At 43.8% G+C, this 13,419-nt stretch overlaps 1 protein-coding gene across 1 annotated transcript in view; it reads left to right on the top strand.

The window, feature by feature from the left end:
• DNAH1 (dynein axonemal heavy chain 1) overlaps positions 1 to 13,419 on the top strand; it is a 141,875-nt gene that overhangs the window by 43,618 nt on the left and 84,838 nt on the right. Inside the window, exons 22-29 of the mRNA XM_084633893.1 lie at positions 5,244 to 5,408; positions 6,521 to 6,642; positions 7,324 to 7,429; positions 8,996 to 9,175; positions 9,992 to 10,132; positions 11,270 to 11,433; positions 12,083 to 12,196; positions 12,906 to 13,094. Coding sequence (XP_084490019.1) covers positions 5,244 to 5,408; positions 6,521 to 6,642; positions 7,324 to 7,429; positions 8,996 to 9,175; positions 9,992 to 10,132; positions 11,270 to 11,433; positions 12,083 to 12,196; positions 12,906 to 13,094 — 1,181 coding nt within the window. The remainder of the gene's footprint in view (positions 1 to 5,243; positions 5,409 to 6,520; positions 6,643 to 7,323; positions 7,430 to 8,995; positions 9,176 to 9,991; positions 10,133 to 11,269; positions 11,434 to 12,082; positions 12,197 to 12,905; positions 13,095 to 13,419) is intronic.

Raw genomic sequence — 13,419 nt, 5'->3', positions numbered from 1 at the left:
GGGGCTTTTCAACTCTGTTTGAATAGAAAGAATATGCAGTTGCAACTAAGGAGCTTGGTGCTGTGTAGTTATTCACGGCACATCTGTGCTCAGGGCGTCAGGGGGGCTCTCATAATTCTTCTGCCCTTCAATGGGACAAAGATTCTACCCTGAGTGTAGTTCCTCTCACAGTGAATAGTTCTATTGACTTGCATAGTAGTTAGCACTTTGCCTAGTGATATTCAGGCCCTACCATAGTCAAATTTCAAGTTAAGGGCTTGATTCTGCAAGGTGCTATGCATTCTTGTCCTGATCCTGCAAAGCACTTAAAGCACATGCTTAACTTTTATTAGCATATGAATAGTTCCATTGGACTTTAATGGTCTACATACATGCTTAAAGTTAGGCACATTCTTAAGTACTTTGCTGGTTTCAGGGTAGAAGAGAATGCTGAGCACCTAACAGGGATCACACTCTACTTGATGTTAGTTGTAGATGGGAGCAGGAAAAAAATCCTAATTAGCTAATGTTTGTAGAGTGCTTTGTAAATTCTAGAAGTAGCAGCATTGTTGTTTGTTGTTTATAATTATTTCATTTTACTTATGGGAGCTTACCTGCCCATGTGTGATTGGGCAAGGGGTTGTCAAACCTGCTGTACTTGGCTAAGAAGGACACACAAAGGCACCATTGACCCTATGGAAGCAGGTGATGTGGGAATCTGGCTATATATATATATTGTGTGTTAGTGTGTGTTGTGGCTGTGACACTGTGTGTATGTTTGTCCCTGGCTGCTGTTCTTCCTTTATGCCATTTATTCCTGTCACTAAAGGTACAGGGCTCCACAGAATGATTGCACTGATATTTCTGTCAGGATAGCAAAATTTCTCCATGTATTTCTCCTTTCTCTGATGTAGCAAAAACAGTCTCTGAAGTCCTGAGAGTGAGGGAGATGGCCTTTTAGAATTGAGTGGATCTAAGGGTTGATCAACTTAGTTATTACCAGATGTACTTGTCACATTGGCTGGAGTGTTTCAAAACTGAGTGTCAACCTCAGGGCAGACTGTCAAAAAGCAGGGCAGACACCCCAAACAGATTGTATGTCTTATCATTAGAGTTCATCAACCCAGTAACAAATGTGAACTCCTGACACACTATACAGTCTTACCATAGAGTCACTGACAGTCCTCTTGGGCATTCCAGGCAGCTTGCCTGGGTGTCAAGATCGGACTTAGTGATAGTTGGTTGCCAATACACCAAAGATCACATAAAATTCAGGTTGCTTCCAGTCCCAAAAGACCAGTCACTTACCCCCAGGTCAGTTTGTACCTCAGATCTCACACCAAAGACAATGTCTGTAGCCAATCCTATAGTAAACTAATCAAGGAATTCTTAACTAGAAAAAATAAATGAGGGAATTATTTACAGGTTAAAGCAGGCAAACACATACAGAAATGAGTTACTGTCTAGGGTTTTAAAAGGTGACAGAGATGTAGCAATCTGTCACACTGAATGTCTGTTGGGGCTAACCCAGGTTGACTCTGGGGATCTCTGCTTCGGTTTCCTAGCTCCAGCCCTGTGAGAGTCCAAACAGCAAAGAGATGAAAAATTTTCACATCAGATATCTTTATTTCCTTCTTCCAGAATTCAAGCTGATGGGATGAGTTCTTTTGCACGTAGCCCGTGCAAGGATGATTTAGCAAAGTCTTTGTATTGTGACATTCCACAATGGCCCATTTAGGTTTGATAGCCCTTCCTGATGGGCAAGAGGTAATACCTTTCATAGGGATTTAGCACTAGGTAAAGTTTCTTATTTGGTGAGTTCCATAGTTCAGAACAAACATTGCACAGCTCTATAGCAAACACTTAAGTATTACCTTATAGCATGGGAAACAGACATTATAAGTTTCAGAGTAGCAGCCGTGTTAGTCCGTATTCGCAAAAAGAAAAGGAGTACTTGTGGCACCTTAGCGACGAACAAATTTATTTGAGCATAAGCTTTCGTGAGCGACAGCTCATTATAAGTAGGATTAATACATGTAGCAACTTCCAAGCATTTTGTAAAGTCTAAAGCCACTGTTATATATCCAATACCCATCTTAACCATACTAACATACACTGCACTGGTTTCCAGGGATGAATTTTTCAGTGCTCAGCTGAGGCCTACAGCCTTGGCAAGAGCTGGCATTTTGTCTGCCAGTGTCACAGTATGGACTATACTTAATTGGGGTTGCTTTAGACTATTTAAAGACCATCTACACATTAAAAATACATGGTAAATTCCATGAGAATTACTGTGGGATTCTATCCATGGGAATAATAACAGATTTCCTTATTGATGGGATCACAACCAAAGCCAAAAGGGGAAATCCTCCTTTAACACTTAGGCAGCTTTGAAAATCTCAGCCTAGGAGATTTGGCCACTGAATTCCTAGTAATTTTAATTGGAATTGGGTATCCAAATCCCTTAAATGACTTTAAAATCTCATATTTAGTGGGTTTCAACTTCATCTACACATTTATTTTATGTATAACTTTGTGAGTGCTCACAGAAGCCTCTCTTTGGCCTGTCTTTACAGAAAAGACACTTAATTATACACCTGTCTGCCCATGCAATATGAAGAACAGTGAGTAAAGTGAACCTGAGAGATCAGCTGCCGGTGAAGTTGAGTGCTCAGCACTTCTGAAGATCAGGCCCCTGTGCTGTGCTTTTCTGTTTTTAAGCTGGCTAAAACACTTTGCTAATTTTTTTTTTAAATTAAAGATTGGGGCCCTCCTGTCTCTAAGTAGCTACTTTGTCCAGCTGCTCATATAATGCTTTATCCTGCATCACTGAAGTTAATGGGAGTTTGGCCACTGATTTCCGTGGGAGCTGGATCAGGCCTACAGGCCCAAACTGTGCCACTCTTACTCACACTGAGCAGTGCCTTGCGCCATGAAGTCTCATTGATTTCCATAGGGTTATATATGGCATATGGTGCTAATCACTGTGAGCAAGTCTGGCACAGGCTGGCCCATTGTTTTTTCCGTAGTTCCCTTAACTCAATATTTTCCTTCTTCCTAAATTACCACGAGGCATGGTATTTTCAAAAGTGCTCAGTCTTGGTTTAACTCTTCTAATGGGAGCAGAGTTCAGCCAGTGTTGGCTCTTCTGCAGATCCCCTCCGAAGGGGTTGTAAGGAAATGACCCTTGCTCTTTATACCTGTGGAAGCTTCTGTCAGGGTGTGGCTGGCACTGCTGCTCTTGATGTATTCACACTCTCAGCAAGTCATCAGGTTGCATTCACTTGCTCCTCCTCTTATATACATGGAGGATTTAGTTAGGATGAACAAATGGTTATTACAAACACAACTGATTTTTCCAGAGTGAATACACTGTTTACCATACGTTGCATTGTGTTCAGCTTGGTGCTCTGGAAGACCCCAGGGTGAAGTTTCTTAGTGTTAAAACCCAAGTCACATAACACTTAGGAGCTTCTTCCTGAAGGCTGCCATCTTCCTGAAGAATGGCTTTGTTTGAGAGATCAGCAATAGGAGATGGTCCAGTGAAGAGGCAGTAAACAGGCCCTGTCTAAACTAAAAATAACGCATGTTTAAATGTGGCCAACAAACATGGTTGTGACTAAATCATGTTATAACATGACTTATTGTTGCCTGTATGGACAGGACCATGTTTTAATTTAAGAATCTGCCAGGGTTAATATGTGGTTCTTTAACCTCAATATAAGATGGCATTTTTTTCCTGTCACACAGCTGAGGAAAAAACAGAATTTGACTGCATCTGTGTTTAATCAGTTCTTTATAATTTTTGTCCCTGTTTGCCCCTGAAGCTGCTTTGAGCATGTTCTCTCCCCAACCCCGGTGCAGCTCCTCCAGTGCTAGCGATGGCAGGAGCACTGCTGTGGGTCAGATTCAGGCATTCTCATCACTGTCGTTGACAGCTGCTCCGATCAGGGCTGGCTGACACAGTAAGTAATAAAACCAGCAGTATCCGGTCCACAGTAGCAGGTGCACCATTGCTAGAGTTGGAGGGGCTGTCTTGATGCCAGAGAAGCACAAGGAGAATTTAAGAAAATCTTCATGTGGACGCAACCTTCAGTATATATTGCCAGCAGCTGAAAGCATGTCACATCCTAGGGACACTCTACAAAGCTTTGCAGGATTCTATGGAGCTTGGAACATCAAGTAAATGAACACTGAACAATGAGATGTTATTTCCATGTCTTAGCTGGTTCTTGAACACCGTGTTCTGAATTCCTTTCAGGCAGTATTTCCTGTGTGTTTTCTTATCTTAAATACTTGGAATTTACTCAAATATTTGATTTGAAATGTTCTTAATTGAAGTTTTCATTGAGCATTGTGCGGACAAGGTCAGACTGAGCTGTTATTGGCAGGAACTGTGTGCCAGCACTTCTCTGGCAGCCACATCAGATTCTGCAGCATTTAAGCTTTCATCTTAAAACATAGTAAAAACTTTGCACTTCCTGTTGCAAAGATAACCACCTTAGGACTAGTTTCAGAGTAGCAGCTGTGTTAGTCTGTATCCGCAAAAAGAAAAGCAGGACTTGTGGCACCTTAGAGACTAACAAATTAGTCTCTCTGGAGCAGCAATACACCCCATGGGGATTTGATTTATAAAGTGCACTGTGTTGCACATTAATTGGTCCGTGTAGCCCCTGCTGGTATGCAGTAAAGGTTCCCTGGCGTGCCTTAATATAGTACTGTTTGAAACAGCACTTTGTTAAAGCTGACTAGGGAATCTTTAGTGCACACCAGCAAGGTCTGCACAGACCAATTAATACACAAGACATTAGTGTGCTCTAGAAATCACACCCCATAAGGTGCATTACCCCACAATTTAGACAAGCCCTTAATGTGACCTGATGTTGTCCTGTGATCTACAGGCAGACAGAAGGAATAGCTCTAGCAGCTTAATGCTGCACCGTTAAGTCTGTGGCTGTTTTAATGTTTACTTCAATGGGAGAAGGATAGGGCCTATGTACAGATGTGAACCACCCACATTCATCCCAGTGGTGCCTGTTAATAAGAATTTAAATGTCAATGTTGTTAGCAATGAAATAATAGGTAATTATTTTAGTAGAAACAACCAGCTGCTCTGGGTGGATTTTAGTATTGTGGGTGATGTTTTAGGAGAAGATCACCTCTCTTATTTCCAATCTGAGCCCAGGGTATGTAGAGAGGAACTGTTTTAGGAACTGTACTTATTGCAGTAGGCCTCTTGACCTGATTACATGACTTCCCACCAGGATGTCCTAGAGGAGTGGCTGACATGCCAGCGCTCTTGGCTATACCTGGAGCCCATCTTTAGCTCAGAGGACATCAATAGACAGCTGCCAGTAGAAAGCAAACGCTACCAAACCATGGATAGAACCTGGAGGAAGATCATGAAGAATGCTAATGAGAACAGAGAGGTGAGGCTGTGTGTGCTCACATGGCGTGTGTGTGTATGTTTGCATGTGCACACTTGTATACTGCATGCACACATCTTTGCCTGGGTATTACTATCTTAGCATCTTGAGTATAAATTACAATTGAATCCTTTTTTTCCCTCTTGCATTCTTTGTTCACCTGCTTAGATTGCAGACTCCTCAAGGTAGAGACCATGGGCCAAATTCAGTCCTGTTAGAAACAGATTCAGCGATAGTGACTTACCTGCAATTGTGCACACTTATTCCAAAGCTACATTTGTCCCCTTTTTCTATACTTGTCTGTAAAAGCACCATGCACAGGTATGGCACTGCATGAATAATACCCTTGGTCAGGGAAGCTTGCTAAGATTCTTCTTTTAAAATGCTGTTTACAGAGGCCAGGGGTGTTTCTAAACTGTGTGTTGAGCCACTAGCCACGGCTCTGGCACTTCAGTAACTTGCCCACATTTCCACCTCCCCATCAAGGGTGAGCTGCAGAGACCTGCACCTGAGATCTGCCCCACGGTATGCAGTGGGGTGCAAAGTCTGTTGTTTTCCCCTACCTTCCTATACAGCAGAGCCACAGCCTTTAATTTGCTTTGGGTCCTTACAAATAGGGCATCTCGTGACTTGTTCCGCGGGCTAATTCTGTCAGGTGCTTTCACAGCATGACCTGGCTCTATCCTACCACCCACCTCCTGGTGCCTGATTCCCACTTTCACTTTCACCCACCACCTGGCTTCCTCCCCTCACCCCACACTCTGCCTCCTCAGCCCCATTCCTCTGATGCTGGTACCACCATTCTGCACTCTCCTGCTGCCCGGCCCTTTCCTCCACACAGACTGTCATTGTCTGTATTCAGTGTTTGAATGTTGATCACCACTGTTTGGTATCTGGACAAATCCAAAAATGTCGATTTGTCTTATCTCTGAATGTAACTGCCTCTCCTCCCCCACAAAGCTTGTGTCTCTATAGAGCCATGTGAAAAAACTCCTGTGAATGAGTCTCTTTGAGCCCAGCAATAATATCTCTCTGTAGCCAACTTGCCTCCAATGTGGTTATTGAACTAGGACTTAGTATACTGATGCTTTTTTTGATGTTCATGTTCTTTCCAGGTGATTTCCCTGTGTCCTGATCCCAGGCTGCTGGAGAGCCTTCGGAAATGTAATCAGCTACTTGACCTTGTGCAGAAGGGGCTGAGTGAATACCTAGAAACCAAGAGAGGATCTTTCCCCAGGTAATCCGAAGACTGAAGGCCATTCTTAGGTGTGAAGTCAGAGAATCACTCTGATTACGGCTCCCGGGAACAAGTGCATCATTCTTTGTCATCCAAAGCACAATCTCATGGAACTCACATGAGTTTGCAGGTCTCAAGGAGGCTGCTTCCTTTCGATGGAGGGAAAAATAGGGCAGACTGTGTGGACGTGACAACGTGTCATGGACCAGGGTTGAGGTGGGGGTAGTCTGATAGCATCATCACACGCCTGCACCTTTAAACATCAGCATGAGGAAGAGGGGGATGAAGGGAAATGAGGGGAAATTAAATACTCTGGGCCTTATTCTTTTTAGATCTACATCTAGAGTAGTGTTGATCGCAGTACAAAATGGGAGTAAAATACTGCCATTCTGATTGACTGTTGTTTTACACCCACTCTACACTGGTATAAATGACTGCTCCAGGGGAAGCACATCAGAGAGTCAGGCCGTTTTGTGGCAGAGAGACTCTCATTTAACTGGACTATGGTCACTGCTCTTCTGCACCAATGCAAATAATGGATGCTGACCAGCAGGATATCTTGAAGACCACCTCAGTTGCTCTCACCAAAATCTCAGGACTGTTGCCCAGTACGGCCAGGACTGAGCACCAAACCACAGAGCATAGACCAAAATGAACTGCTAGCTCTGTCTCTATTTTCAGGTTCTACTTCCTTTCGGATGATGAATTGCTGGAGATACTGTCTCAGACAAAGGACCCCACTGCTGTACAGCCTCACCTCCGCAAGTGCTTTGAGAATATTGCACGGGTAGGTAAAGCAAGCTATTTCCTCTGGGGCTAGCAGGCATGTCTTGATGTTGGGAGTCACGTATTATGGAAATGTAGAGCAATTCTCAAGCATTGTAGTAAGGGGAGGAGTAGGGTAGGACACAGGCTCGCTGCCTTGTGAAGACAGCACCTGGATTCTTTCAAATAGCCTCTACATCTCCATGTGAAAGAGAAGAGTTGAACTGGCTTTGTTCTCTTCTAAACTGCAGTAAGGTTGCAGATAGTTTTAAATTCTACACTTTTTCTCAGTTGTGATTATCATTAAAACGCATTTCCAACATTCTCAGTGGAGACATATCCACACCACCACCACCACAGCTGGTTGCCTTGTTGGTAGTCTCAGGAGATGCCAAGAACTGAACGGGCCACAGAAGTTGAATTACCCTCTTGGTCCTGGATGTCCCACCTAAATCAGGGTTGAAGCTCACTAGCCCAGTCATATGGGGGAAGCTTACACAGCTGATTTGCCTGTTTTATTATTTCTAGAACAATAGCTCTTGACCTTTCCAGAATACTGTACCCCTTTCAAATGTCTGATTTGTCTTGTGTACCCCAAGTTTCACCTCACTTAAAAACTTACAAAATCAGACATAAAAATACACAGCATACTATTACTAAAAAATTGCTGACTTTCTCATTTTTAACACATAATTATAAAATAAATCAGTTGGAATATAAATATTGTATGCACATTTCAGTGTATAGTATACAGAGCAGTATAGACAAATCATTGTGTATGAAATTTTAGTTTGTACTGACTTCATTAGTGCTTTTTTATGTAGCGTGTTGTAAAATTAGGCAAATATCTAGATGGGTTGATCTACCCCTGGAAGACCTTTGAGTACCCCCGGGGTACATGTGGCCCTGGTTGGGAACCATTTCAACTCCAGGACTATCAATCCCACATCTCACACCAGCGCTAAAAATACATCTGATAGTCACTAGCCTGGGAATAAGTGGAAAGGAAGCTTAGTTGGGGGTCTGATGCAAAGCCCCTTGGAATCATTAGAGAGACTTCCATTGACTTCTTTGAGCTTTGCATTGGGTCCTTACACTTTTATTCTTAACTCTGGGGACAGTGGAAGAACAGAATTGAGAGTAAAAAGGATTTACTGATTCCTAGCCATGCAATGAGATGAATTCATCCCATATGTAATTTGTTTCACTTCATTCAAGTTATACCAGAGATGAAGTTGGGCCCCATTCATAAAATCCTCTTTCACTTCATGGAGAGACATGTTGATTTTGCACATGTGTAGTATATTTATTATCAGTAACCACAACCAAATTGTGGGCAGATCTATAAGTAGCCTAAATCAATGTAGCTCTATTGACCTGAATGGAGCTACACAGCAGTCTGGTCCTGTGTGGTTATTTTTGCTGTAGACCTGGAGGCACAGCCATTTTACTGTCAGTAGGACAAAAATATTACACATATTCATATTGAAACAATGTCTCAATTCCTTGTGTCTTGACCTATGTTGATAGGAAGGCAGGGATAGAAGGGAAACTCTCCACTAATATCGTGCTGTGATTCCCCCATTAGCTGCTCTTCCAGGAGGACCTACAGATCACACACATGTACTCTGCAGAAGGGGAGGAAGTGAAGCTGTTTTTCCCCATTTATCCCACTGGCAATGTGGAGGACTGGCTGCTGGAAGTCGAGAAATCTATGAAGGCCAGCGTGCGGGACAATATTGAAAGATCGATCAGGGTTTATCCACATGTGAGAGTCTTACACCCCATGCTGTTCTTCGGCTCTTCACCTGCAAATACAGGTGGAGTTCAACAGGTGGCATTTGGCATGTCCTGTCTCAAGAGGAAGTGGTCATTGATGACAGCCAGCAGAATTGGTTTTCTTACTCCCTACAGTTTTTATAGTGTAGCCTTTGACCCTGCTATATGATTCCATTTCTACTCCTTGCTCTGTTCTGCTCCCTCCTTGGGATAGGGCTCCCTCTTTTTATCTTCTCCTCCAGTGCTTGGGTCCATCACGCAGTGCAAAGAGATGGTAGTGGTAACATAGGGCCAGATTAATTCCTGAGGCCAATGGATGTACACCAGGGATGAATCTCAGCCATATGTTTCTATGGACGCAGGTAGACAATCAAGATCATACTTTAGTTGGTGGTTGGGAGAAAGGAAGGTAAAAAGAGATGGGGCATCAGAAATCTCAGGCATTATTATACTCTAGAATCTGATGCTCCAATAAACTGGAATTCGCTGTAGGATTGGAAGCTTGTTCTGCTGGTTCCCATAGATTCCCAGTCTTCACCTGCCTTTGGCAGTTCTCCACATCTTGCATAGCCCAATGATCTGTTGCAGAGAAGGCACCTAAGCATCCATTGTCTGGATGCCCAGCATCTTAGGGAAGCTTTTTCATTGCAACTGGAGAAAATAGGGTAGACAACTAAGTAGAAATTGTTATATGTGACATGGAATTGGATAGGTTCCAGGAATAGGGCATGAGACAAGGGATCATGAAAGAAAACATATTCATAGTGCTTATTACCAATATAATGTATGTGTGTTTTTTTTAAAGACACCACGTTGTTCATGGGTCTTGCAGTGGCCTGGGCAGGTGACCATTGCTGGCTGTCAAACTTTCTGGACAAAGGAAGTATCTGAGGCCCTGGAGGTTGGGGATTTGTCCACCAGACTGTTTCCACAGCTGAGTGCTCAGGTAGGAAAGATGAATAAGTGCAGACCAGGTTTAGATTTCTCCACACAGAGACCTGGTCTTTTATCACCTTCTACGTGTAAAACAGTTCTGACTTCAAATCAGTCAACAGCCATAACCTGAGATACTGATGCATCAGTATCTAGAGAAATTTTTCAAAGTTAGGTCAATTGTTTTCAACAGCATGTTACATTAGTATGTGAAATAACTGAACTCCAAAGGTAGTGGGAAAAATACTGAATGCAGTAAAATGAGATCTCTAAGAGTTCTGCCATTGTTTTCTTAACCTGCACATAACTCATCAAGCATATGACCTTATCAGAGCTATGTTCCCATAACTTAATCATGCTCTAGCATGGCACTATGGGATACTGTCCTTCTGGAGGTCCTATGTCCTATGTAACCATGGGGTATTTCATCAGTGCACCCACACCCTGCCCTAAGTCACAGTTCAATATCTTATATGAACAGTGATACCTCCCAGCATCTGAATGCCTTGCAATCTTGAATGTATTTATTCTCACAATACCCCTCAGAGGCAGGGCAGTGCTATTATCCCATAGTACAGATGGGAACTGAGGCAGAGAGAGACTGAGTGGCTTGCCTAGTGTCACAAAGGAAGTCTTTGGCAGAGGAGGGAATTGAACCTGGGTCTTCCATGGTCCAAATTAGTGCCCTATCTACTGGGCCATCCTTCCTTTCCTCCTTCCGTCCTCGTTTAGTACAGGGGTTCTCAAACTTCATTGCACCGCGACCCCCTTCTGACAACAAAAATGACTACATGACCCCAGGAGGTGGGACCAAAGCCTGAGCCTGCCTGAGCCCCACCCCCCAGGTATGGGGGTGGGAGGCACAAAGCTGAAGCCCAAGGGCTTAAGTCCCAAGCAGGGGGTCTGTAATCTGAGCCCCAGTGCCCAGGGCTGAAGCCCTCGGGCTTCAGCCCCGGTGGTGGGGCTCAGGCTTCAATCCCATGCCCCAGCAAGTCTAAGCCAGCCCTGGCGACCCCATTACAGTGGGGTCCCTACCCACTTTGAGGTCCCACAGTTTGAGAACTGTTGGTTTAGTACCTTGTTGGTTAGAGAATAGAAGTCAGAATGCAGTTCAGGGCCAGTTCTGACTAGCGTCCCTTTCCTTGCACAGCTAAGTGATCTGGTAGCCCTTGTTCGAGGAAAGCTGTCGAGGATGCAGCGAACAGTGTTGTCAGCTCTCATTGTGATTGAAGTCCATGCCAAGGATGTCGCTGCTAAGCTGGTTGAGGAGAATGTGATGAGTGAGAATGATTTTGAGTGGATCTCTCAGCTCAGGTAAGGGAAACAGCCATCAGACCTGGTCTGGATTCCCTGGCCACCATCCATTATCATTACCTATCGGCAGTATCAGTAACATGGAGGGAAATCAAGTGTGTTTGCATAGTGTGTCTATTTAAGACTAATCTTAGCACCAAGTGGATTGAATGTCTTAGGAGTATATCATAGTCAGTTACACCATCACGACTGGTCATCTGTAACCCAGTTCATGCCTGCCTCTGTCAGGATACGTTAAGACAGACCCAGGCTCTGGGGCATTTTCTCCTTGCATGTGATACATGGATTAGACTGTGCCACGACAGTCTAAAGGTCTGCCCATGCCCAGTGGGGAGGCATGATTCTTGACAATGTCATCAGATGTCCTGACCCGTGAGGATCGTAGACATTCCCGTTGCACAGCACCTCCTGCTTACAATTGTTTCCTGGCACCCAGAGAAGTCAGGATTGTCCTTCCAGCCAACGCCACTGCCTTCCTAAAGCAATTACTTATTACCTCTGCCCCAGTGCTGAGGTGACACATGTCTCCTAGGGCCTGGAGTGCAGTGAATTTTATCAGCCACAAACAGTGTCCCTTTTAGCTCTTGCTGTTATTGTACCCCTGCCAGTACTTGTTTGTCTTTGAGATTCCATTTTCACTCACCATTAGATACTACTGGACAAGGAATGATCTGTACATCCGAGCAGTGAATGCTGAATTCATCTATGGCTATGAATATTTGGGAAACAGTGGACGCCTGGTCATCACACCCCTCACTGACAGGTACAGATTATTCAGAGAATAATACCTAAGCGTCTAAGTAGTTCTGGGTGAACAGATTTTATTTAAACCCAGGATCTTCCTCTGCCAGGTTTACTCATGCTGAGCAGCACTTAATTACACAAGTAGCCTTGGGACTGTTTGTATACGCAGGTGTTACTTGAGATGAGGTAGATTGGGCCCTTACTGACGTTGGATCTACAGGATTCCTAATGATCCATGCTCCCATCAACCAGTTAAAGATTTATGCTGTGGCATGATTCTTAGTGAACTGCTCTGAGACATATAAAAAAATCCATCTGAATTACAAAGGGCTCATTCTATTCTTGGTGATTACACACCCTTGGACAGATAAACCAGTACCATGGAGTATGTGTGTTTCCTAGTAACGATAATAATAATACTTAGCTTTCTTATAGTAATCATACTCCTTACAGACAGCCCAACAGACAGTGAATTTCCATCAGACTGTACAAAAGTACAAAGACTGTACTGCAACTCCCATTAATGTTAACAGAAGCCGCTTAGCTAAATCCCTGTACACTTTGCTAAATATGTAAGTAAAGCTCTCTGAATAATATGGGATGGATTTCCAGTGATCATGCCAGGCAGATAGATAGAACAGATCACCTTAAATAATTAAATGGGATCTACAGTTCTTAAGCCCAAGTAGGAACACTTCTAATGCTCTCTGGTTTCTTCATTGCTGTAGGTGCTACTTGACACTTACTGGAGCCCTGCATCTAAAATTTGGAGGAGCACCTGCAGGACCTGCTGGAACAGGCAAAACAGAAACAACTAAAGATCTGGGGAAAGCTCTAGCTATACAGACAGTTGTGTTCAACTGCTCCGACCAGCTTGACTTCATGGCTATGGGAAAATTCCTGAAGGGACTAGCCAGGTGCAAAGAGTGGTTTGGGAAAAATAAATTGCCACCTGTGCCCTACAAGGGGGCGGGAGGGGGGAGGTGCTGGCACCCTGGACGGGGGCCTTGGAACGATAGCCACAAGGGAGAGAGGGGAGCTGTGGCATAGCGTTAAGGCAGAATGAAGGGGGCCTTCCTGCATTGTTTTAATCTAGGAGCTTTGCAGTTCCAAAGCTAATGAGTGATGGGACGGCTGCAGGATGCTAGCCTTATGCCTGTTGGAAGGAAAGATAGAGGCATTGTTGTGCCAGTATAAAGGAACAGTTGGATTCTTGTCAAGCAAAAATAAAATGCATTGCAC

This window comes from Lepidochelys olivacea (genome assembly GCF_965140295.1).
Source record: "Lepidochelys olivacea isolate rLepOli2 genome assembly, chromosome: 7".
NCBI classification, from domain to species: Eukaryota; Metazoa; Chordata; order Testudines; family Cheloniidae; genus Lepidochelys; species Lepidochelys olivacea.
Note: the sequence above shows the minus strand (reverse complement) of the source record. Positions and strands in the feature narration are given on the sequence as shown.